We start from the raw sequence: 25,593 nt of genomic DNA, 5'->3' as shown, positions 1-25,593 counted from the left end.
TATTTTTGATTATAAAAAACAGAAAACAGAAAACATGCTCATTAACCATCTTTACTATAGACTACAAAGAATTAGATTAGAAAATATAGTAATATAACTTTAAAAGACTTGAAATCAGGAAAAAGAATTCCAAAGGAGCCAGTTCGGCACATGAAAAACTCCTGTGGTCCTCTATGAGGTGGCATCCCTCTCAGGGGACACTAGAAACGTATAAGAGCAGATGTTTTGATTGTCACTTTGGTTGTCACAATGAATGAGGGACCAGGAATGCTGAGAGTCCTACAGTGTGTGAGAAAGTCCCAAATAAAGAATTTCCAATAGCTACCTCATTAAGAAACACAGAAAGAAAACAGGTAATCTCCAGTCATGGAGGTGATGTCCAAGTTTCCTTCAAGTCCATGGGTATGAAAATGTTAGGATGTAACCTACACATTGGGCCATGGAAATATAACAAGTGACAGAGATATGTATGAGGGAATTCTCAAATTCTATTGCTAAAAATTTAGAAGGAAACTATCAAAATGTACCAGGGTGAAAAGCCAGACCAAAGCGGTCCACCACTTACATCATAGCCTCTCAGCACAGCCAGGTGGAAGGCCAGCAACTGTAAGGGGATCACGCTGAGAATGCCCTGCAGGCAGTCCACTGAGTGTGGCACCTTGATTGTTCTTTTTGTGTTCTTAATGGTCTCAGTGTCTTCCTTATCACAGATCACCACTGGCCGTCCCTGGGAAAGAAATCACACTCGCAATCACTGGTTAAGCAAAAGCAGGGCTGTAACACATGAGCGTGCAAATTTTGCACTGCACGATTCACACGTGGCCTCACTGACATAGGCTTATTTAAACTCACAATCCCATGTGGTAAGTCTCACTCACAGTCAAGGAAACAGAAGCTTTGTAAGATTCAGTGCTTTCTTAAACTCACACAACTAAGAAATACCAGGCTTGGTACTTAATTCTAGGACTACCTGCCTTCAAAGCCCAAGTGTGTAACCACTACATTGTGACTAGAGACTAACATCTTTGGAAATTTACATACAAAGCCAAATGATCTGAAGAAAACTCCATTAAGCACAGCACCAGTAATATTCATGTAAAATCTAGTTTCTCCTGAAATACACATTTAAGAATATTAAATTAAGAACAGCATACACTAATTGAAGAAGACAGGACTTGGAGACTAAGACCTCATTTTTGATCTTGGTTCTGGTATTATGAGAACTATGAGCTAGGTCCTGTCAAAACTCCTGAGTATCTCAGATTACTCACATGGAAACCTAAGCATGTTTTGTAAGCCACCTGATGGGTACTGGTCTATCACTTTAAATGTCATAAAATTCAAATAAGCTTTAGTGACCCAACTCTTAACCCCCCAAGATGTCCTCACAGCAGCTCCTGACTTACCTGCCTAGCAACCACCTGCTGAAGAGCATTCTGACACTTGGCATAGGTGTGATCTCTCATGATGATCATGATGACAGGCATCAACTTATCCACCAAAGCTAGAGGGCCGTGTTTCAACTCACCAGCAAGGATACCTTCAGAGTGCATGTAAGTGATTTCTTTGATTTTCTAATAGGAAGAAACTAGATTAGTCTTCAGTCTGTTTTTCAAAAACCCATTCTTTAAATATTACACAAGACATCTGATGTCTGAAGTCCCTGTCTATTTATCCAAAAGTATTAAAGGATCACTGATGTGCAAATATAGCTAACAGGTTAACTGATCGTTATTTCTAAATATAATGTCAACAACTATCTGGAAGTCCACAAGGGCTTTTTGAAGAGTTTAGACTATCATGAATGTACTCATATTTCTTTGTAACTGATCTCCCAATTGCTTCATATTTGACCTCAATTAAATCTCACACCTAGAGAACTTAATATTTATTTTATTCATATTTGGACAAAAAAATAACCCAAGTTCCTTGCTAAACCCACGGTATCATGCTAAAATGTACTCTTCTTGATTTTCACTTTTGAATTAAGTATTCTGTTATACTTTGTTATACCGCAAGGTAAACAAATCAGAATGCATAAATATAAAGCCACTTTTGTAAAACTTCCACCTATTTCATTCAGTCTAAAAGTATGACTGGGACTTCCCTGGTGGTGCAGTGGTTAAGAATCCGCCCACCAATGCAGGGGACACGGGTTCGAGCCCTGGTCCAGGAAGATCCCACATGCCGTGGAGCAACTAAGCCCGTGTGCCACAACTACTGAGCCTGTGCTGTAGAGCTCACATGCCACAACTACGGAAGCAGTGTGCCACAACTACTGAAGCCCGCGCCCCCTAGAGCCCATGCTCCGCAACAAGAGAAGCCACCGCCATGAGAAACCCATGCACCACAACGAAGAGTAGCCCCCGCTCGCCACAACTAGAGAAAGCCTGCATGCAGCAATGAGGACCCAATGCAGCCAAAAATAAATAAATAAATAAAATTTTAAAAATAAATAAATAAATTAAAGTATGGCTATGTGCCAGGTCCATAAGTCAACATTCTGAAATTGTAAGTGAGAAGACTTACTAGGGCCCCTTCAAGACAAGTAGCATAATGATAGCCACGTCCCATTATCAAGACTGACTTCTGGTGATAAAGTTCTGTTGCCAGTTTCTGAATTTCATCATCCATGCTCAAAACTTCCTTAATTAAATCTGTTAAGAAGTAATATTAGCAAAATCTATGAAAAGAGAACAATAAACTAAACCAATATAATAATAATAATAATAACATACGGGTAGCAACCGATAAAAGACCAACGTTTCTAATCTTCTGTGCTATCACTGTGGGGGTTTTAAACGCACAGGTGTAAAGTAAAAAGATCTTGCTGACTAAATAGGTACAAGCCACAGCTTCACCCATTTATTTCCCACTCCCTTAGACAACAAGTAGAGTGTGTGAGTATCTTCATACCAGGCAGCCGCTTCAATCCAAGCATGATCTCTTTGCGTCTCTCTTGCATGGAGATCCTGTCATCACACATCATAAGAGCAAACATCACAAGGGATACAAACTGGCTTGTGTATGCCTGAAATACCACAAAAAAGCAGAAGAATTAGTTGCAGTTGTATTTTAAGAAGCTGGAATTTTTAATTTAAAAAGATGAAAATAAACAAAAAAATTCCCACTGGTTTAAGTGCATATTTTTTTAAAAACAGCATTAGTAGCAGCAAAGTAAACCAGTATTTAGGAAATCTACCACTGTTCTCCTTTTCCGAATTTGACCAAATAACTTAACCTTTATTTCCAAATACCAAATATAAGTTCCTTATAATGCAGTGGATGCTTATGAAATCCCTAATACAGTACCTTCAAGAAAGGAAGAGAAATGAACCAAAGGAAGGTAAGTAGAGAGTAAATCTGTATGTGCATAACCAAATAAGCTTTGAATGTAAATCAAAAATAAGGGTTTAAAAGCCTCTCCTTAATGTACGTGCACTGGTTTTGTTGGATTTTTAAAAAATTTTCTCTTTTATTTTTCACTTTTGTCTATTGCCTGTTCTTACTACTTTTTTTTTTTAATTTTGGCTAAAAATTTTTTTAAAGTTCAACTGTAGAAAAGTAAATAGAAATAAGAATAAGTCTCAATCTTATTAGTAGGAATAATTACATTAATAATGTATTATTAATAACACTGTAATTACTTTCGATTTTTACTATTTTGTTCCTTTATATTGTTAAGAAAATTATTAGTAGGTGTAATTTTATAAGTTGTGCTATTCTTTTTTTATTCTATTTTAATTTAATTTTATTTTTGGCCACGCTACATGGCTTGCAGGATCTTAGTTGCCCAACCAGGGATCAAACCCGTGCCCCCTGGAATGGGAGCAAGGAGTCCTAACCACTGGACCACCAGGGGATTCCCCAAGTGCGTTCATTCTTTTTTTTTTTTCATTAACCAATTAATTAATTTACTTAATTTTGGCTGTGTTGCGTCTTCATTGCTGTGCACGGGCTTTCTTTAGTTGTGGCGAGCAGGGGCTACTCTTTGTTGCAGTGCACGGGCTTCTTACTGAGGTGGCTTCTCTTGTTGCGGAGCATAGGCTCTAGGTGCACAGCCTTCAGTAGTTGCGGCACACAGGCTTCAGTAGTTGTGGCACACAGGCTCAGTAGCTGTGGCACACGGGCTCAGTAGTTGTGGCTTGCAGGCTCCAGAGTGCAGGCTCAGTAGTTGTGGTGCATGGGCTTAGTTGCTCCGCGGCATGTGGGATCTTCCCGGACCAGGGATCAAACCCGTGTCCCCTGCATTGGCAGGCGGATTCTTAACCACTGAGCCACAAGGGAAGCCCATGTGTTTATTCTTAATTAACATCACAAGCACTTTCCCAAGACAGAATGCTTTCTATCTTGTTTACTAGTGTGTAATAACCTCGAGCAGTTTTTTCCCTTTTGGGTCTCAGATGGTCTACCTCTTAAAGATACATAATACTTACAAGATAATCATGAGAATTAAATGAAACAAATGTAAAGCATTCAGCATAATGCCTGACATACAGGCTCAAAACAAACTTTTCATTAATGAAAATTTGAACTAACAGACATTTATTTTCGGAGGCTACAGAATGTAAATATTTGAAAACTTGCGGTCTCACTGCCAAGCCCATTTTGATTCCTGTTAGCAACATATGAGTGTGAGATATGCCTATTTTACCACATTCTTTGCAATATTGAGAACTACCCTTTTAACGAATTTTTACCATTAGACTGCTGGACAATGTACTCTCATGACTACTTCACCATACATATCTTGAATCCAAAAAATTAAGATTATTTTTCATATTTGTTAGCCATTTATGTTTTCTCTTTTGAAAGTTAATTTCATTATTCTTCACTTGTTTTTTGACTTGGGTTTGTTTTCTTTTCAGTTGGTCTTAAAAAGGTCTCTATTGTTACATTTCAAATACATTTTCCCAGTTTAGGTTAACCTTTTACAATGGTGTTTATTCACACAGAAGTTTTAATTTTTTAACTTTATGTCATGCTTTGAAGCTTAAATAGTCCTTCCATCCTAACATCAGTTAAGCATTATTAAATTTTCTTAATTCTGTTTCCATTGTCCCTTTTCTCTTTTTTCTTTACATTTTTATTCATCTGAAATTAATTTTAGTGCAAGATGTTAAGTTGTTTTTATTTTTATAAATACACAATTTTCCCTCCATTTCGCCCCACCCTATCTCTCAAATGTCAAGTTTGAGACATTTCCTGTAGCCTAAGCTCTTTGATACACTGGAGCTATGTTGCAGGACTATAGATTCTGTCCCAGATTTGTCATTTTATTTATAAAACAATATTCCCATCCAGAAACATCATATTTCTATAAATTTGTTAGGAATTTGAAAGTCTAAAGAGTTATATAGTTTTCATTTATTTGACAAATATTTATGGATATCTTACACATTTCCTGGTAGACTTATTTTTAAGTATTTTTTATAGCTATTGAAAAATAGAATTCCCCCCCTCCAACACACACCCCCGTACTTTTCTAAGTAGTCACTGTCGGTTTATAGAGAAAACTTTTTGTATATTTAAAAAAAAATTTTATTTAAGTATAATTGATGTATAATATTATATAATTTACAGGTGTACAATAAAGTGATTCACAATTTTTAAAGGTTATACTCGATTTATAGTTATTATAAAATACTGGCTATATTCCCCATGTTTTACCTTGTAGCATATTTTACACACAATAGTTTGTACCTCTTCATCCTCTCGCCCTATACTACTGCCACACCCCTCTCCCCTCTCCCCACTGGTAACCACTAGTTTGTTCTCTGTACCTGTGACTCTGTTTCTTTTGTTATAGTCACTAGTTTGTTGTATTTTTTAGATTCTACATGTAAGTGACATCACACAGTTATTTGTCTCTCTCTGCCTGACTTATTTCACTCAGCATAGTGCCCTCCAGGTCCATCCCTGTTGCTGCAAATGGCAAAACTTCATTTTTTTTTATGGCTGAGTAGTAGTCCATTGTGTGATATTATATATAAATACCACATCTTCTTTATCCAGTCATTTGTTGGTAGATACTTAGGTTGCTTCCATATCATGGCAATTGTAAATAATGCTGCTATGAACATTGGGGTGCATGTATCTTTTCAAATTAGTGTTTTTATTTTCTTCAGATATACACTGAGAACTGAAATTGCTGGATCATATGATAATTCTATTTTTAGTTTTTTGAAGATTCTCCATACTGTTTTCCACAGTGGCTGTATCAATTTACATTCCCACCGAAAGCGTATGAGAGTTCTCTTTTCTCCGTATCCTTGTCAACATTTGTTATTTGTGTTCTTTTTCGTGATAGCCATTCTGATAAGTGTGACGTGGTATCTCGTTGTGGTTTTGATTTGCATTTTTCTGATGATTAGCGATGTTGAGCATCTTTTCATGTGCTTGCTGGCCATCTACATGTACTCTTTGGAGAAATGTCTATTTGGGTCTTCGGCCAATTTTGTATTCAGGTCTTCAGTTGTTTATTTGATGTTGAGTTGTATGAGTTGTTTATATATTTTAAATATTAACCCCTTATTGGTCATATCATTTGCAAATATTTTTCCCATTCAGTAGGTTGTCTTTTTGTTTTGCTGATGGTTTCCTTTGCTGTGCAAAAGCTTTTAAGTTTAATTAGGTCCAATTTGTTTATTTTTGCTTTTGTTTCCATTACTCTAGGAGAAGGATCCAAAAATATAGTGTAGCGATTTAGGTCAAAGAGTATTCTGCCTATGTTTGTTTCTAGAAGTTTTATGATTTCCAGTCTTACATTTAGGTCTTTAATCCACTTTGAGTGTAGTTTTATACGTGGTGTTAGAGAACGTTCTAATTTCATTCTTTTACGTGTAGCTGTCCAGTTTTCCCAGTATCTCTTATTGAAGAGATTGACTTTTCTCCACTGTATAGTCTTGCTTCCTTTGTCATAGATTAATTGAACATAAGTGCATGGGTTTATTTCTTGGCTCTCTATTCTGTTCCATTATTCTATGTGTATGTTTTTGTACCACCACCATACTGTTTTGACTACTATAGCTTTGTAGTACAGTCTGAAGTCAGGGAGCATGATTCCTCCAGCTCTGTTCTTCTTTCCCAAGATTATTTTGGATATTGGAGTCCTTTTGTGTTTCCATACAGATTTTAAAATTACTTGCTCTAGTTCTGTAAAAATGGCATTGGTATTTTGATAGGGATTACACTGAATCTGTAGATTGCCTTGGATAGTATGTTCATTTAACAATATTAACTCTCCCAATCCAAGAATACAGTATGTTTCTATCTGCGTTGTCTTCAATTTCTTTCATCAGTGTCTTATAGTTTTCAAAGTACAGGTCTTGTAACTCCTTAGGTATATTTATTCCTAGGCATCTTATTCTTTTTGAAGCGATGGTAAATGGAATTATTTCCTTAATTTCTCTTTCTGATAGTTCATTGTTAGTGTATAGAAATGCAACAGGTTTCTGTATATTAATTTTGTATCCTGCAACTTTACCGAATTCACTGTAAAGCTCTAGTAGTTTTCTGGTGGCATCTTTAGGATTTTCTATGTATAGTATCATGTCATCTGCAAAAACAGTGACAGTTTTACTTCTTTCTTTCCAATTTATAGTCCTTTTACTTCTTTCTCTTGTCTGATTGCTGTGGCTAGGACTTCAATACTATGTTGAATAAAAGTGTTGACAGCAGGCATCCTTGTCTTGTTCTTGATCTTAGAGGAAATGTTCTCAGGTTTTCACCGAGTATGATGTTAGCTGTGGGTTTGTCATAATATGACCTTTATTATGTTGAGGTAGGTTCTCTCTATGCCCACTTTCTAGAGAGCTTTTATCATAAATGGATGTTGAATTTTGCCAAAACCTTTTTCTGCATCTATTGAGATGATCACTTGGTTTTTATTCTTCAATTTGTTATTGTGATGTATCACAATGATTGACTTCTGGATACTGAAAAACTCTTGCATCCCTGGGATAAATCCCACTTGATCCTGGTGTATGATCCTTTTAATGTATCAATTGAGTTTGGTTTGCTAATATTTTGTTGAAGATTTCTGCATCTATGTTTTTCAGTGATACTGGCCTATAGTTTTCTCTTTGTGATATCTTTGTGTGGTTTTGGTATCAGGGTGATGTCAGCCTAACAGAATGAGTTTGACAGTGTTCCTTCCTCTGCAATTTTTTGGAATATTTTGACAAGGATAGGTGTTAACTCTTTTCTAAATGTTTGGTAGAATTCACCTGTGAAGCCACTGGTCCTAGATTTTTGTTTACTTGGAATTTTAAAACTACTGGTTCAATTTCATTACTGATAATTGGTCTATCCAAATTTTCTATTTCTTCCTGGCTCAGTCTTAGGAGATTATACATCTTCAAAGAATCTGTCCATTTCTTCTAGGTTGTCCATTTTATTGGCATATAGTTGTTTGTAGTAGTCTCTTACGATCTTCTGTATTTCTGTAATGTTGGTTGTAACTTCTCCTTTTTCATTTCTGATTTTACTGATTTGTGCCCTCTCTCTTTTTCTCTTGATGAGTCTGGCTAAAGGTTTATCAATTTTGTTTATCTTTTCAAAGAACCAGTTTTTAGTTTCATTGATCTCTTCTATTATTTTTTTAGTCTCTATTTTATTTCTTCTCTGATCTTTATGCTTTCTTTCCTTCTACTAACTTTGGGCTTTTTCTTTCTCCAGTTTGTTTAGGTGTAAGGTTAGGTTATTTATATGAGATTTTTTCTTACTTCCTGAGGTATTCTGAGGAATACCTTATACCTGAGGTATCACCATAAACTTCCCACTTAGAACTGCTTTTGCTGCGTCCCAAAGGTTTTGGATCATCATGTTTTTGTTTGCATTTTACTCTAGGTATTTTTTCATTTCCTCTTTGATTTCTTCAGTGATCCACTGGTTGTTTAGTACCATGTTGTTTAGCCTCCTCATTTGTGTTTTCTGCAGTTTTTTCCTTGTAGTTGACTTCTAGTCTCATAGCATAGTGGTCAGAAAAGATGCTTGATATGATTTTAATTTCTTTTTAAATTTATTTTTGGTTGCGTTGGGTCTTTGCTGCTGCGTGCAGGCTTTCTCTAGTTGCGGGGTCTACTCTTTGCTGCGGTGCGCAGGCTTCTCATTGTGGTGGCTTCTCTTGTTGTAGAGCACGGACTCTACACACGTGGGCTCAGTAGGTGTGGCTTGCACGCTCTAGAGCACAGGCTCAGTAGTTGTGGCACACGGACTTAGTTGCTCCACAGCATGTGGGATCTTCCCGGAGCAGGGATCCAACACGTGTCCCCTGCATTAGCAGGGAGATCCTTAACCACTGCGTCACCAGGGAGGTCCCTTGATATGATTTTAATTTTCCTAAATTTACCAAGTCTTGTTTTGTGGCCTAGCATGTGATCTATCCTGGAGAATGTACCATGTGCACATAAAAAGAACGTGTACTCTGCTGCTTTGGGATGGAATGCTCTACACATATCAATTATGTCCCTCTGGTGTAATGTGTCATTTAAGGCCAGTGTTTCCTTGTTGATTTTCTGTCTGGATGACTGGTCCACTGACGTAAGTGGGGTGTTAAAGTCCCCTACTACTATTGTGTTACTGTTGATTTCTCCCTTTATGTCGGTTAGTATTTGCTTTATGTATTTAGGTGCTCCAATGCTGGGTACATATATATTTACAATCGTTTAATCTTCTTCTTGGACTAATCCCTTGATCATTATGTAGTATCCTCCTTTGTCTCTTGTAACAGTCTTTAAAATCTATCTTGTCTGATGTAAGTATTGTTACCCCAGCTTTCTTTTGATTTCCATTTGCATGGAATTCCTTTTCTCATTCCCTCATTTTCAGTCTGTGTGTGTCTTTAGATCTGAAGTGAGTCTCTTATACGCAGCATATATATGGGTCTTGCTTTTGTATCCATTCAGCCACTCTCTCTTTTGATTAGAGCACTGAGTCCATTTACATCTAAGGTAATTAATGATATGTATGCTATTGCCATTTTGTTACTTGTTTGGGGGTTGTTTTGTAGGTCTTTTTTTTTTTTTTTTTCCTTTTTTCTTGTTTTGTTCTCTTGTGATCTGATGACTATCTTTAGTGTTGTTTGGATTCCTTTTGCCTTTTTTGGTTTATATCTATTATAGATTTTTGGTTTGTGGTTACCGTGAAGTTTTTATATAGCAATATGTATATATATGTGTGTGTGTGATTGTTTTAAGTTGCTGGTCTCTTAATTTCAAATGCATGTTAACAACCCTGCATTTGTACCCTCCTCCTCTCATGATTACTGTTTTTGATATATTTTACATTTAACTGTATTGTGCATCCCTTAACTGCTTATTGTGGACATATATGACTTTACTGCTTTGTCTTTAACCATTCTACTAGCTTTGTGGGTGGATGACTTCCTACTTTTACTGTATGTTTGCCTTTATTGATGAGCTTTTTCATTTCATAATTTTCATGTTTCTAGTTGCAGCCATTTCTTTTTCGCTTAGAGGAATTTCCTGAACATTTCTTGTAGAGCTGGTTTGGTGGTGCTGAACTCTTTTAGCCTTTGCTTGTCTGTAAAGCTTTTGATCTCTCCAACAATTCTGAACAAGAGCCTTGTTGGTTAGAGCAGCGGTCCCCAACCTTTTTGGCACCAGGGACCGGTTTCGTGGAAGACAATTTTTCCACGGTCGGGGGTGGGGGGTGGGGGGGTGGGAGGGTTCAGGAGGTAATGCAAGTGATGGGGGGGATGGTTCAGGCAGTAATGTGAGTGATGGGGAGCAATGGGAACAGCAGATGAATCTTCACTCACTTGCCCGCCACTCACCTCCTGCTGTGCAGCTGGTTCCTAACAGGCCATGGACTGGCACCGTTCCACAGCCCAGCACCACTCCACAGCCCAGGCGTTGGGGACCCCTGGGTTAGAGTATTCTTGGATGTAGGTTTTTCCCTTTCATTGCTTTAAATAAAACATGCCACTCCCTTCTGGCCTGCAGGGTTTCTGCTAAAGGTCAGCTGACAGCCTTATGGGAGTTCCCTTGTATGTTATCTCTTGCTTTTCCCTTGATGCTTTTACAGTCTCTCTTTCTCTTTAATTTTTGTCATTTTAATCACAATGTGTCTTGGTGTTTTCCTCTTTGGGTAAGTCCTGTATGGGACTCTCTGGGCCTTCTGGATTTGGATGTCTATTTCTTTTCCAAGTTAGGGAAGTTTTCAGCTATTATGTCTTCAGATATGTTCTCTGCCCCTTTCTCTCTCTCTTCTCCTTCTAGAACCCCTATACTGCGAATATTATTACACTTGATATTATCGCGGAGGTCTCTCAAACTGTCCTCATTTCTTTTCATTCTTCTTTTCTTTTTTCTGTTCAGCATCAGTGATTTTCACTACTCTGTCTTTTATTTTATATATGTTTTCTATAAAGCACCTTACATGAATTTTTATCCATTCTAAGAAGTTTCTGACTTGATTTTCTTAAGTTCTACAGGTAGTCAATCATATCAATTGCAAATAAGAATTTGTTTCCTCCTTTCCTGCTGTTTTAATTTTTCTTACTAAACTGGATAGAACTTCTAGAATAGGGATAGCAAATACGTTTCATATAGAGTCAATCCTTACCTACTGGTTGTCACAGGGAAACATTATGTTGAGAAGGATTCTAAGGGCACTTTTTTTGCTTTGCAGTAATACAGATAAAATCCTAGGAAGGTTCCAGAAGAACAGCTAAGGCCCACCAAGATAAAGGTCCTGAAGCTTTCTATTTTGCTGTTCACTCATCCATTTTTCTCTATTATTTGCCTCCTTCTGCTTCATTGGGTTTCCTTCTTCTACCTTTTTGAGTTCAATACTCAGTTCATTTTCTTTTTGAAGCATTTAATGCTATGAACCTACTTCAATCACTCTGGCCACACTATCTAAATTTTTACCCATATTGTTCATTATAGTTATTTTTTCTAATAAGTCTTTTTAAATGGCAATTCTGATATGGTTCTAACTCAAGTTATTTAAAGAAACGTTTTTATGTTCCAGGCATTTGAGGTTTTTATTTACATTTTTATTATTAATCACTAGGATTACCGTGATATTGTCAGCTACAGTGCTATGAATAATTTTAACTTTAATAATTCATCTTGGGGTTTTTTTATAGATTATATGCTGAATTTCTACTACTCTTCTCTGGATAAGGGATCAGGTCATGAGTGAATATTTTCCTGTCATAATGTGGATAATGAGCCTCCTGTACAATAAAATCACAGTCTGCTAATGCTCCTTACCTTCCCAATAGTTAAATTAGATTCCCTGTTTCCTCTCGCTGCACCTCCCAGCTACCAGGTGCTCATACATTCCTCCACAGCTACCTGTCCCTGTCCTCCTATGTGTTCCACTGGCAGACTGGGATTTTTTTCCCCTTAGCACTAAAGTGGATTTTCAGTCCCTTGCCTCCAATCTAACAATCATACCTGTATTCTAAGTTCCAGTCCTTCCCAGTCTACTTCTTTCTACTGAAGTTTACTTTTCAATAAACCAATTAATCACAAAATAGACTATCAGGACAGAGGGAGAGACCCAGTATCGTGGACTCCTGGGATACCTAAATTGTTTCCAATCCAAAATGATCAGATAATGAGTATTCTGGTTCCTCCAGCCCGTAAATAAAAATGTTATTCTACAGAGTATGCTTCTTTGTTTGGACTTAAAACATCTCAGCACTGGTTTTTAAAAGCAAATATTAAACAGAGTAACTTTAATGCACGTATTTTTTCTATTGCATTCAGCTTAATTTCCAATTTCATGTTTTTCATTTCATCAATACACACCAGGCAACCAATTATGAAAAAAATAAGCTACACCTCACATTTAGAATTACTGAGGTTTGAAAGAATTTACCAGGACAATGCTGACTCTGAACTTTTCAACTTGGTTTTACTTTTTATTCAGCCAAAACTAAAAGTTATACTGGTTTATTTTTTTTTAAAAATCAACAAAAGTCAGTACTGTGGTGAACTTCTAAACACCTGCAATAACATACAAGAATTACTGAGTCTGCACAGTTATACCCATCGATTTCTACAGAAATATCAAATTATCTACAGTCAAACATTCTGAGAAATTTAATAATATCTCTCTAACCTTGACAGTTTTTCAGGCAAAGTTGGGAATTAATCATCAAGATTATAAAATTCTTATGCTAGCCCTTTCATGGAGCCCAGGGATCAGGATCAATTAGAATTTCTTTCGTCACCCATTAACATATAAACTTATACTTGCCATTCAGAAATGATCTATAACTAAACACCCCCAAACTTTTAAATAACTCCAAGCCCAGAATGTCTATGGCAGTTAAGGAAAACAAAATTACTTTAGAATCCAAGAAAATTTAAACTAAGACTAAGCTGCCATAATACTAAAATTTTTCAGGGAGCCATTTTTTTAAAGAATTACAGTATATACTATAAAAAGATGCTTCTTTTCCTATACAAGATGTAACCATTGGAAGAACCTGGGTAAAGAGTACATGGACTTCTCTACTATCTTTGCAACTTCCTATAAATCTACAGTTATTTCAAAACAAAAAGATTTTAGAAAAGGACTTACAGAGAAAAAACAAACTATTGATACAAATAACACATGAGAAAATCTCAAAACATCCTGTTAAATGGAGGAAGCTAGATACAAAAGACATGTATTACACAATTCCATTTATAAGAAATTTCTAGAAAATGAAATAATATAGCAAGAGAAAGCAATACTTGCCTGAGGCTGAGGCAGAGGGGTAGGAGTGGGAATTGACTGGAAAGGGGGACAAAGGAACTTTTTCAGGTGATTACGTCTTCTAAAATTGGACTGTGGTGATAAACAGCCAAATTTACTAAAACCATATACACTTAAAATTGGTGAACACTATGGTATGAAGATCATACCTCAATAAAGCTGCAGAAAAAAGGTTAATGGCAGAATCTAGGTGATGGGTATACAGGTATTCATGTAAAGTTCTTTTAATTCTGCTGTATGTTTGAATATTATAATAAAACATTGAGGAAAATTTAAGTTTTCATGAATGATACAATTAGAAATCAAAAAAACTGCATGTCCCCTGGCAGCTCACAGATCAAGAAAGATTCAATAAAAAGATAAGTCAATAGCCTCCATTCAGTGGTATGATCCTGCATCCCATACATGCCACACTGAAGCCCTTGCTTCAAATGCGTTTGAATGAAGGGTCTGGGATTCTAATCCCTGATCAAAGCTGTCTGTCTGGACACTGTTCCAAGAATCCACAAGCTGCTGCTGAGGGCAGCTGTTTATTCATTCAGGCAGAGAATGGAAACCCAAGCACAAATATCTTACATGTTTTAATCACCACATGGAGAAAATTCAGGCTTCGGTTTTCTGTAAATTATAGTGTTAGCAATATCAAAGTAACCAAGAAACAAAAACCTCACTCAGAGTTTTTACTTAAGAATTATAACTTTTCCACAAAAAAATTCCCCATGAGGTTCTTTAAATGGAAAAAGAACCAAATGTGGTTTGTATATGTTAACATCATCTTCCCTTAATTAAACTCAAATCCACCAAAACCTAAGCATCTTATTCAACAATCAGTAACAAATATTAGACTTAGGCAGAAAAAGACAAGAAACTGAAATTTTGAAACTATAAAGAGTAACATATTTGTGGAGAACATCGTTTGCATTTACACAACTTTCTAAGATTCCTATTTTTATTACTGGTACTAAATTTATGCATATCCCAATTTCAAAGAGGAAAGTAGTCTCACTAGGCCTTAAAAATGAAAATGAAGGTGCTTTTAAATCTCCACAGATGTATATCTAAAGAGAAACAGATACTCTCATATAATACTCAATTTATTTTCTTAAACAGCCAAATTGTATACCAAAAGTGTACTCCTCTTTACAAACTTCAAAGGCAGTGTGTCTATTTTGGCACATTTATTAGGATAGTACAAACCTGTAAATAAAAATGTCAAAAATTATTAGACTTAAGCTGGGTGTTTCTGATTTGTTATTTTTCTAATTCCCTACTATACTTAATTAAGAGGGGGCATTATACTTACCACATATCCCACCCCACACAGCAGGAGGAATATAAGTGCTGAATGCGGATAGTCAGAAGAGACGTTTGCAAAATAAACTTTACATTATATACGCTTGTCCCTTAAGATGAGTGTGAGGAAGGGGGACAACAAGTGTTTTATCTATTACTGACGCTCAAGGCTTACGATAATTACGATTAGTAAACAATATGAATTCTATAAGTGCTAAGAAATGAAATATAAGATACAGATTAGTCTGTTTCACCAACACTATGATTATGTAAATAATCACATGAGAACTAAGTCAAGAACTTACCTTTGTGCTGGCCACCCCGATCTCGGGCCCAGCATTGATGTGAACTCCACAGTCTGTCTCTCTTGATATGGAACTGCCAACCGTGTTTGTGATCCCGACAGTTAAAGCTCCTCTCTCCTTGCAGTACCGAAGACCCATCAGGGTATCTGCTGTCTCGCCTGGGTAAAAAGGAAGACAAAAGTAACACACAGAGCAGTCAACATATGCTGTTTTTTAGATGCAAAAAGAGAAAACTGACTACTCTTTCAACAATATCATTTGTTTTATTATTATTTTTAACTGAAGTATAGTTGATTTACAGTGTTTCAGTTGTACATCAAAGTGATTCAGTTATACGTATATATTTTTTTCAGATTCTTTTCCATTACACGTTATTACAAGATACTGAGTATAGTTCCCTGTGCTATACAGTAGGTCCTTGTTGTTTATTTTATATATAGTAGTGTGTATCTGTTAATCCCAAATTCCCAATTCATAGCTCCCTCCCTTTTCCCCTCATTTGTTTTAAATAAAATTTAAAACATGTACTTAAAAGAATAAATTTGTAAAACTTTTAATAATAGGATCCGACTTCTTAGGATCGTCTTTCCTTCTTTGTCTTTAAAAATTCAGCTCTTCTGAGTGTAAAATGTGTTTTTACTAACTCATTAAGAATTCCATAACATCAAAATAAACCTATATTTGTCAAGTTATCTGCAATAACCAGTTTATCTTTAAATATCAGTTTTGCCAACATATGCTATAGTTGTTAGAAAGAATGACTTTCCTTTTCTTTAAGTCTTTAAAATTAGCATACCTGACTGACTAATGAAAAAGCAAACATCATCTCGAAAAACTGGGGTGTTTCTATCCAGGAAATCACTGGCTAGCTCCACCATAACAGGCAACTCAGTCAGCTCTTCAAGAACTTGACGTGTCTGCAGAGAAAAGATGACTTGGTCATACAACTTTACATCAAATACTCTTTTTCACTGGACTTCCTCAGACTCAATGTATAGTTTTCACTTTTTCTGATTATAAAAATGATACATAATGCAGTGTTAGAAAATACAAACAACAGAGATTAAAGCATAAAAAAATAAAATAACCAAAATCCCAACACCCAGGAGATAAGCACTGTTAATATTTTGGCACAAGTCTCTTTAGATAATTATCAATGCATGTATAAATACATGCATGTATAAAATGTTTTGAAAAGTGGAAAAAGCACTGTTCTGAGTTAGCTTGTATATTAACTCTAACTTCCCAATTCCTAGTCTTTAAATGACAATTCATATAATACCAAATCACTGAGAATTTCAAATGAGATAATAACAGATGTATCATAAACAGTGAATGAAAAATTAAACATTTCAGAAATACTAGGTATTCATAAAGAATGCTGTTTCTCAAAAAAAGTCAATATACTTTAAAAATCTTGTTTAAGAAAGCTCAATACTTTCAAACTCTGTAGAATGGAGGGTGGAGTAGGGGGTAGATAACCTAGCTAGAATTAATTCAGGGACACTATTTTGTATGCTAAACCACACAGGATTTCTAATATTTGTTTGTTAACTACAGTAGTCTCAGCACCCACCAGAAACCCCAAAACAAAACAAAACCCTTCCATCTTCTCAAATTAGAGAATTCCAACACAGCATATATATAATTTATGCCCCACAATTCAGGCTTAGCATTGGATGAAACATTTAGTCAAATTTTGTATTTCTGAATAGAGGGCTCATTCAATAATAGATCTAAGCCACCACTAAATCAGGCAATCCCTTAATTTACACTAATGTCTTTAATTCATTCTTTTTTTTTTCCAGTGCTCAAAACAATCACTTTCTAACAACTCTTCCCTTCAAAATTGCACAGATTTTCCTTTTTAGGACCATGTAATTTGGGGCGGGGGGTGGGGAGGGGAGGGAGAAGGGGGTGCTTTAGAGAAGAAGAAAGCCTATTGAGATGCGAGGGTTGAGTGACCAGCTAGTTTCACTCACTCCTCAAATGAATGGCTCCCACAAGTGTAGATAATTATATTTATGCCCCAGCAAATAAAAAAATTACTGTCATGAACTTTGGAAATCAATCCTAAAAGTAGAAACTGAGTGTGTAAGGGTTTTCTGTACTTACAGGAGTTGACATCAACAGCACATAGCCTGTCTCTTTATAAGGGAAACTACACGTGGATCTGATTTATGGGACTAAAACACTGTTAAATTCCTAGGCTTCTATATTGACAACCAACACACATCTTTGATACAGAATTTCAGCTTCCAAAATAACAATTTAAAGAACAAAGTCTATCAAAAAGAAGACTTCCTTTCTTTGCAGAAATGTGCCTACCTACTAAAATCCTGTTGAGGTTCACACAGCCATCTGTCTGGGGCAAGTGAACAATGATACACAAAACCCAGTGACGGCTCTAACAGAAGTAGGCATGCGCTGTGAACTGCAAGGCCAGGATGGCATAAGAACTTTTCCACTCTTTGCCTTTCATGAAGTTAGTTGCAGGCGGTCTACCTGTATATCTAAGGACCTTTCTAAAGCAGATGATCCATTGATAAATAATTCCAAGTAGCTATTAAAATTTCTCTCCCCAACCTTCTTGATTTTTGCCATCACAACATGAAAACAAAACACGGTGTTTTAACAAAAAATAGTTTTACATGGTGTGTTACTGGAGATACTGTTTATCTGCAGATATCTTCTAATACCCAAAATGACACAACTAAAATTTTAAGAAGCCACTTACTGCTACACCAGCATGATAACTTGTTCCACAAGCGATAAGAATCAAACGCCGACACCTCTGGATCTCCTTAATGTGATCCTTCAAACCGCCCAAATTCACTGAAATAAAAGTTTGTGGATATAATTATTTAGGAAAGAACCATATGAAACATGTATTCGCTTTTCATGAGTGACCAATGCCAATCTGGGAAACAACACTGCTGTTTTAAAGCATTCATATTCCTCTTAGGAAGCACAGTTCTCTCTCGTTTTGAAATGTAAACGAAGTAAGTCCGAACTTAACTGGCCACCTCCAACTTGTAATTAACCTTCCTCACCCCCTGATACACCTACACAACTACAGTATCTACCACATCCTACCTTGTTCGGTCATTTTTACATTCCTCTCTTCAGATTAAAAGGTATCTTAAAGGCAGAACTATAGGGACACGGACAATAGATCGGTAGATGCTGGTGGCTGGAGGTGGGGAAAGGGTTGACTACAAAGGGGCTTGGGGAAATTTTTCCGGTGAAGGATCTGTGCTAACTCTTGATTGTTGTACAGGTTGTTCAGGATTATGACCATGTTGTGGAAGTTGGTCAAAACTCACTGAATTATACATTAAGAACAGTCAATTTTATTATACCTAATTATATCTCAGTAAGCCTGCTTGGGAAAAAAATTGTCTTACTTGTGTTCATCTCCATTACATGCCCAGAACAGTGCTCTGAACACAATATAAACCACTCTCCTCTCAGTCTTTCCCATCTCAGTCAATGCCACCCCATTCACCTAACGGCAGGGTCATCCATCCTCGGTTGCTCAACAGCGACTGCACAAGCAAGTCCTGTGAGCCCCACCTTCAAACTGTACCTCTAACACCATCAGCCAAGTCCAACATCCCTCCCCTGGACAAGAGCCGTACCCTCCTGACTTCTATTCTCTACCTCCTAGAGCCTGTTCTCCACACACGGCCAGAATGATCTTTTAGAAGGATTCTTTAAAAATGTAAATCTGATCACAGAACCCTCCAATGAGTCTGTCCTCTTTCTGTCTCTACAGCCACGTACATGTTCTGCTAAGGGTGCCTTGTCTATGGGTCCTTCTACACATGGCGAGTTTTCTACCTGTGAGAAATTTTCATCCAACATTCATTCAATTGTTCAACTAATATTCTGAGCACCTACCAAGGGAATATACTGTCCAAGGCACTGTGTGGCTACCAGACAGTTCAGCGTCTGGCTGATGAGAGCAATGAGCATGCCCGTGGGCAGCATCCTTCTCCATCTGACCCACCGTCGGTCTGTCTACTCTGCCCCTGCTCTTTATCTCCTCCACTCTTTTCTTCTACCTTAACTAGTTACAAAATGGAACCAACGTATATGTTTTGCTTTTTATATTTTTGAATAATTTACGCTCTTCCTTTTAAATTTCAATACTGAGAGGGCCGATTATATTTCTCTATTTTAAGAAACTAGTTATGGGGGCTTCCCTGGTGGCGCAGTGGTTGAGAGTCCGCCTGCTGATGCAGAGGACATGGGTTCATGCCCCGGTCCGGGAAGATCCCACATGCCGCGGAGCGGCTGGGCCCATGAGCCATGGCCGCTGAGCCTGCGCGTCCGGAGCCTGTGCTCCACAGTGGGAGAGGCCACAGCAGTGAGAGGCCCGCGTACCGCAAAAAAAAAAAAGAAACTAGTTAAGTAGAAAATAAAACAACGAAAAGCTTCACTGGCTTCCCAAGTAACTTTGGAATGAAGTCCAAACTCCTTACATGGCCTTCAAGCGGCCACAAGCCCTGCCTCCTGCTTCACTCTGACCTAATCTCCTAGCACTTCTCTCACCCAGGCCACCCCAGCCAGACTGGCATTCTTGCTGTTCCTTTTTGTGTACCTCTGCCTCAGACCTCGGCATGTATTGAAAAGACTTGAGGGAAAAGGAAACAACATTAAGAGGCTGGGTAGGGAGTCATGCAAAGGCACATCAGTTTGGAGATGACTAAGTATAAAGTAGACAGACTATCAGAGAGACTTATATTTCAGATGATAACCAAGAAGGACAGGGAGGTTAGACAGTGAGATTAGCTGGTCACAAGCATTTCCCTAAAATTAGTCCTAGCAAATTCCCTGATGGCCGAGGGGCGTTTGGGATAGTTCTGGAAGGAGTCGCCCATGGTCTGAATTGATGCTTTGGAGAGGCTCCTACTTCTGGTAAGGGAGACCACTACTACAGCAGGAATGTCTGGAGGAAAGGGGTGGGATGGAGCGTGAACACCACTGAACACTGGAGGCTAGTCTGGCTCCATAAATGACTGGCAGTGTGACCTCTGGCCAGACCGCAAACTGACAGAGCCTCAAATTCCTTATCTTAACAACAAAAAAAGATAACGGCTATCCTGTTTATATTATAGAACTTTTATGAGGAACACATACCATAGATAAAAGTGCTTTTTAAAATCATGACTTTTCAAAGTTTATCTCCTTCTTTTCCCTTATAAAACAAAACTTTTTCCTAATCTTATTTCCATTCCATACCATAATAGTAGTTACTGCTACTCTCCCCGTTCTTCCAGTTCAACCACCTTCCACAACCCCCTCTCCCACACCAGCAGATAACAGGTCCTGCTCTGGAGCGCTCCTGTTTCTCTCCCGGCCCCCGCTGCCCTCCCATTCCCCATTGCTTTACCCCAGATGGGACAACATCCTTACTGGCGACTGCATCTCGGCCTCTCGCTCCTCCAATGCACATTGGAGACTGGTACCCAGGTCACTTCAGTAAAGCTCCGATCACCCCTGGCTCCTAAGTCTCCTAACAGCTCTGCAATTTCTACAAAGGGAGGTACCCTTCACACTCAACACAATGCATTCACGGCCCTCCTGGGCAGTTCCTCTCACCTTCTTCCCTAGACTTACTGCTCTCTATTCCTCTTCAAGTACTAGAGGCGGCAGGCAAACTGGACTACATATTATTTCACAAACAAATTTCTGATGGTTTTCTACTATCTCCTCTTAGCAAATGCATTCTACCCAACTGCAATGCTCCCATCTCATCTTTACCTATTCAAACCTTCCAAATCCTTTAAAGCACCACCTGCCTACTTCATGGAGCCCTCCCTGGCCCCCTGTCCACAAACAGATTCATGCTCTACTTCCTCTAAATTCAACACTAAACTTTAAACATTTCAACATTAAACTGTGTTTCTAATGTCATTTATCATATTTTACCTTTCTTTAAATAGTTAATTATGTATTCATCCCCCTTCCAAGAACCTCAAGGAGGAGACCGCAGCAGAGACAACTTTCCTACAGTCCCTGATACGTTCAGCATGGTGCTCCACACACCATGTTCACCAGATGTTCAACTTATAATTCAGCCTTCAACAAATCTCTCCTGCTGAGAAAGAGTCTGATGCCTCCAGAAAAGAAAAGTATACAAAAACCGCATTTATTCAGAGAATCATTCTCTATCAGTTAGCAGGACGTGACATAAAAGAGAAGGCACTTAATATTATATGTATAACACACAAATTCAGGAAAAGATTGTTGCATACCAGATATAATTTCTCCAAAACTGATTCCTAACACTGAGAAGCTTAGCCCAAAGCTTGCTTGTTAAACTGTTTATTAAACTGGTCATGAAGGATGTTCCAAAAATGTGATTTAGCGATAGTTTATGGATATCCTATGACCACAGAAAGTCAATCTCAAGCTCATCCCACCAAGGTGCAGAAACTCCTGTGACACAAGGTCTAGAGAGAACTTCCAGAAGTAAGACCAGAGCTGCACTGTCACCCCACCTTAAACAGGCAGGAAGGTACAGGTTAGGTTATCCCATAAGGCATTAGGCAAACACCTGGAAAACCTCTGGGAAGTTCACACTTCACTCATTTATAAACTGAGAGAGAAAACCTAGGCTGAACAGATACAGCAAGCTTCCCAACAAGGGGACCAGGTCCCATTCTTCTGAGAATTCACAGTGTTCAGAACAGTCCCTGGTACATAGTAGGTGCCCAATAAAAGATTTTTGTACTGAAAAGAAGTTAAATGTTCTTAATGGTACACTGAAGGACTTTTTTTTTTCTCCAGGAAAATCACCTTAATAGTCCCATAACTGACAACAATTTTCAAATGTGACTTCCTAGGCATTTTTTATATTTTTCATAACCATTTTAGAGGTATGTCACTTACCATAAAATTCACCCTTTGAAAGAGTATGATTGTGGTGTTTAGTATTTCAGAGTTGTGCAACCATTACCACTATCTAACTTTAGACTTTCATCACCTCCAAAACACCCGTATCCATTAGCAGTCACTCTCCACTCCCCTGTCCCTTCAGCTCCTGGCAACCATTATTATTATTCCCTTATTTTTTATGGTGGTAAAATACACATAACATAAAATTTACCGTTTTAACTATTTGTACGTGTACAATTCAGTGGTATTAAGCACATTCACATTGTTGTGCAATCATGACCATCACCATCTCAGAACTTTGGCATCGTCCCAAACTGAAGCTCTATACCCGTTAAACACTAACTCCCCATTTCCCCCTCTCCCCAGCCCCTGGTGACCACTAATCTACCTTCTGTCTCTACAAATCTGACTAACCTAGATACACCTCATATCAGTGGAATCACACACGGAAGGACTTTTAAAAGAGGACTGGGCTCCACTGATGGCTGGCAGCCATAGTTATTCTACAAAGGACAATGAACCCTATAAGGCTGTCAACGTCAACCCCCATGAAAGACTTTGAAATAATAACATAATTCACATGTAATTACCAGTATAGTCATCAAAGTTGACTCTTCCTCTCATTGTGTTCACAACTGACTCTGGCTGCTCAAAAATTTCCTTCTGCATAAATGAACTGAAGTTGCCTAAAGTAATATAAATTGTATCATTAAAACAAAAATTAACAAGCCAAAGGATAAGAAATTTGTATTCAACTAAAAGTCTATCTCCTTTAATATAATCTTAGTAAATGGAATGAAACGAAAGGTCATGCAGTAGAGAACAATATTCATATATGACATTTTACCCAATGGGAAGAAAAATGAACAAGGAGGAAAAATACTTTTATTAACTTCATACCTAAAATATGCAATTATAGAAAAACAGGGGAGTGGAAAAAGCTTAAGTTTTAGAGTCAGATCTAGGTTTAAATCATGATTCTATCTTTTAATAGCTAAGCAGCTCTGGGAAATTCCTTAATCTGTAAAATGATCTGTTCTAGCAGCTATTTCATAGCGTGGTAGTGTGGATTAATATAGAAAAGACTTGACATATAGCCATTATGCAATAAACGTTAGCTTGTTTTTCACCACAACCCCATCAGAAAGGACAATAAAAACCACAATCACCATAATCATAATAGTTAATAGTAGCAAACATTATATAGAGCTCACTAAGCATGTCAGACACTGTTGTAAGGGCTCAATCCCCAAAACAACCTTAACGAGGTAAATCCTATTATCCCCATTTCATATATGAGAAAACTGAAGCACACAGAGAATAGGAGAGGAACAAAGAATAGAACACAAACTATGTTTATAAAGTATCTTAAAACATCAAGTACCACTTAAATAATTGATTTCTTTTTTCATGTGAGAAACAAGAAACCATGAATTCGTTTGAAGAAGTATTGTCAAAACAGCAGATAATTTCTCCAAAGAATCATCCCCCTTTCTGGGGTTATCCCTTCACTAATCTGTATTATCAGATTCCTACACCAGGTCAGGAAGGAGAAAATATCCTTTCCATTGAGGACACCAAGGTGTAACAGGATAGAAAGGTTCACCCTTCATGATCTGCTGGAGTTCCATCTGGAGGGTCTGCACAGCTCGTCCAGGGTGATCTCCCGCAGTCCGTTTAATTCTATGGATAGAAAGACGGCCATCCACCACTGCAGCGACATCATCATCCTCGAGAAAGATGACACGATTGGTGTGTTCTATGACAGCACTAAAAATGTTCAAGGAGACAGTACAATCAATAATCTAGGATGATTATTATAAACACAACTATCATTAGGACAAAAGGACCAAGTTTAAATACAAAGTCTATCAACCTGCAATATCTCTGATAACTTTCTGGTTATCAATGCCTTTCCCTGTGGGTGGTCACTGCAGACAATGAAGAAAAGGAACTCTGTGTGGCAACCAATTTGATGAGATCAGATGAGAAAGCATGCTTATTTCCTCCTCATCCTACCTATCACCAGTCCTCTAATCATAACTCCTAAATAGTTCCCAAAGCTTCTCTCTGTGTCCACCACCACAAACCAGTTCAAGCTACCATCAGCCCTTGGCTGAACTACTGCAGGTACCTCCCAACTTCCACCCACATTCCCTCTAACCTCCCTCATCCACTCTCCTTTTCTGCCAAAATGGACATCAAAAGACAACCCTAATCAAGATTTCTCCCTCACCAACACACCGCTCAACAGCTTCCCTTTAGCTCTTAGGAAAACAGCAAAATGCCTTTACCATGACCCCTACCTCTTTCTCTGGCCTTGTCTCCCACCAAACTTCCTCTCCCTATTCCAGCCACACTCACACCCAGCCCAAGATCTCACAGGCTGATCCATCTGCAGAGAATAACTGTTCTTCCCTCCACCTCCTTACCTAATTAACTCCTAATATCTCCTTAACTCTCAGTTCAAGCACCATTCCCTTAAAGAAATGCACCCATAGGAGGGTCAAGTCACCCTGTTATAAGCCTTCTGTAGTTCGTGTCACAGCTGGAATTCTATACTTGGTGACCACTCACTAAAATGTGTCTCTCCCATTAAGGAAGAGCTCCTTAAGGACAAGTAATATTTTTATTCTTACCCGCCATTATCTCCTGAGCCGAGCACATGGCTTTGCTGGAGTGTTCAATACGAACGCATGAGTGAATGAAAAGAGGCCGAGACACTTCTGCAACTCCCAGATTATTTAAGCCAAAACTGTCAACTCTGTAACAAACCTACCTAATGACACATCTCAACACCGACTACGTACCCTACACACCTGTAAAATTTAGAAAACACTGAAGCTTGTTTTCTCACTGAGATAATACATCCCCTGCAGTCGTGAACTGCATGATCATACATTTTTAGATCCCCTTACTTTCAGGCACAATGAATGATTCAAATAGCTGTTGGCGATTTGAGTGATTCCATTTTATCCTCATTACTATTCAAATTTCATTTATAAATGCCTCTAAGCATCCCCACTGCATTTTCTCTCAAAATGTCCTAGTCTAATACTATTTCCTATATAAAAGTGATTTTGCTGCCAATTACTTCTGAATTAAAAAGATATGTCCACGTTGGATTAAAACTACAATATAGATTAGCAATTATACTATAATTGGTATGCTCCTAAGCCATTCTACTCTCCAATCTAAAATCTCTCCTTCCTATAAAACCTGGGTTAAGGCTCTTAAAAAAAGAGGGAAAAAAAAAAACACGAGCTCAGAGTAAATACACTGGAACAAGTCTCAAGGACTTATCTCCTTTGTACACAGACCTACACACTTTGAATTGAGAGCAAAA

General features: G+C 37.8%; 1 protein-coding gene across 3 annotated transcripts in view; it reads right to left on the bottom strand.

Annotated features, from left to right (window-relative positions):
* The window catches only part of GFPT1 (glutamine--fructose-6-phosphate transaminase 1), a 74,703-nt gene that overhangs the window by 10,056 nt on the left and 39,054 nt on the right, over positions 1 to 25,593 (bottom strand). For all 3 annotated transcript variants that reach the window (XM_073791290.1, XM_019942764.3, XM_073791291.1), the window contains 9 exons: positions 23,854 to 24,017; positions 22,838 to 22,933; positions 18,079 to 18,176; positions 16,138 to 16,258; positions 15,342 to 15,499; positions 2,917 to 3,031; positions 2,530 to 2,657; positions 1,407 to 1,574; positions 566 to 727 (listed from right to left, as the gene is read on the bottom strand). In XM_073791290.1, coding sequence (XP_073647391.1) covers positions 566 to 727; positions 1,407 to 1,574; positions 2,530 to 2,657; positions 2,917 to 3,031; positions 15,342 to 15,499; positions 16,138 to 16,258; positions 18,079 to 18,176; positions 22,838 to 22,933; positions 23,854 to 24,017 — 1,210 coding nt within the window. The remainder of the gene's footprint in view (positions 1 to 565; positions 728 to 1,406; positions 1,575 to 2,529; positions 2,658 to 2,916; positions 3,032 to 15,341; positions 15,500 to 16,137; positions 16,259 to 18,078; positions 18,177 to 22,837; positions 22,934 to 23,853; positions 24,018 to 25,593) is intronic.

This window comes from Tursiops truncatus, chromosome 14, assembly GCF_011762595.2.
Source record: "Tursiops truncatus isolate mTurTru1 chromosome 14, mTurTru1.mat.Y, whole genome shotgun sequence".
In the NCBI taxonomy this organism is placed as follows: Eukaryota; Metazoa; Chordata; class Mammalia; order Artiodactyla; family Delphinidae; genus Tursiops; species Tursiops truncatus.
This window is presented reverse-complemented; position numbering and strand designations above follow the sequence as displayed.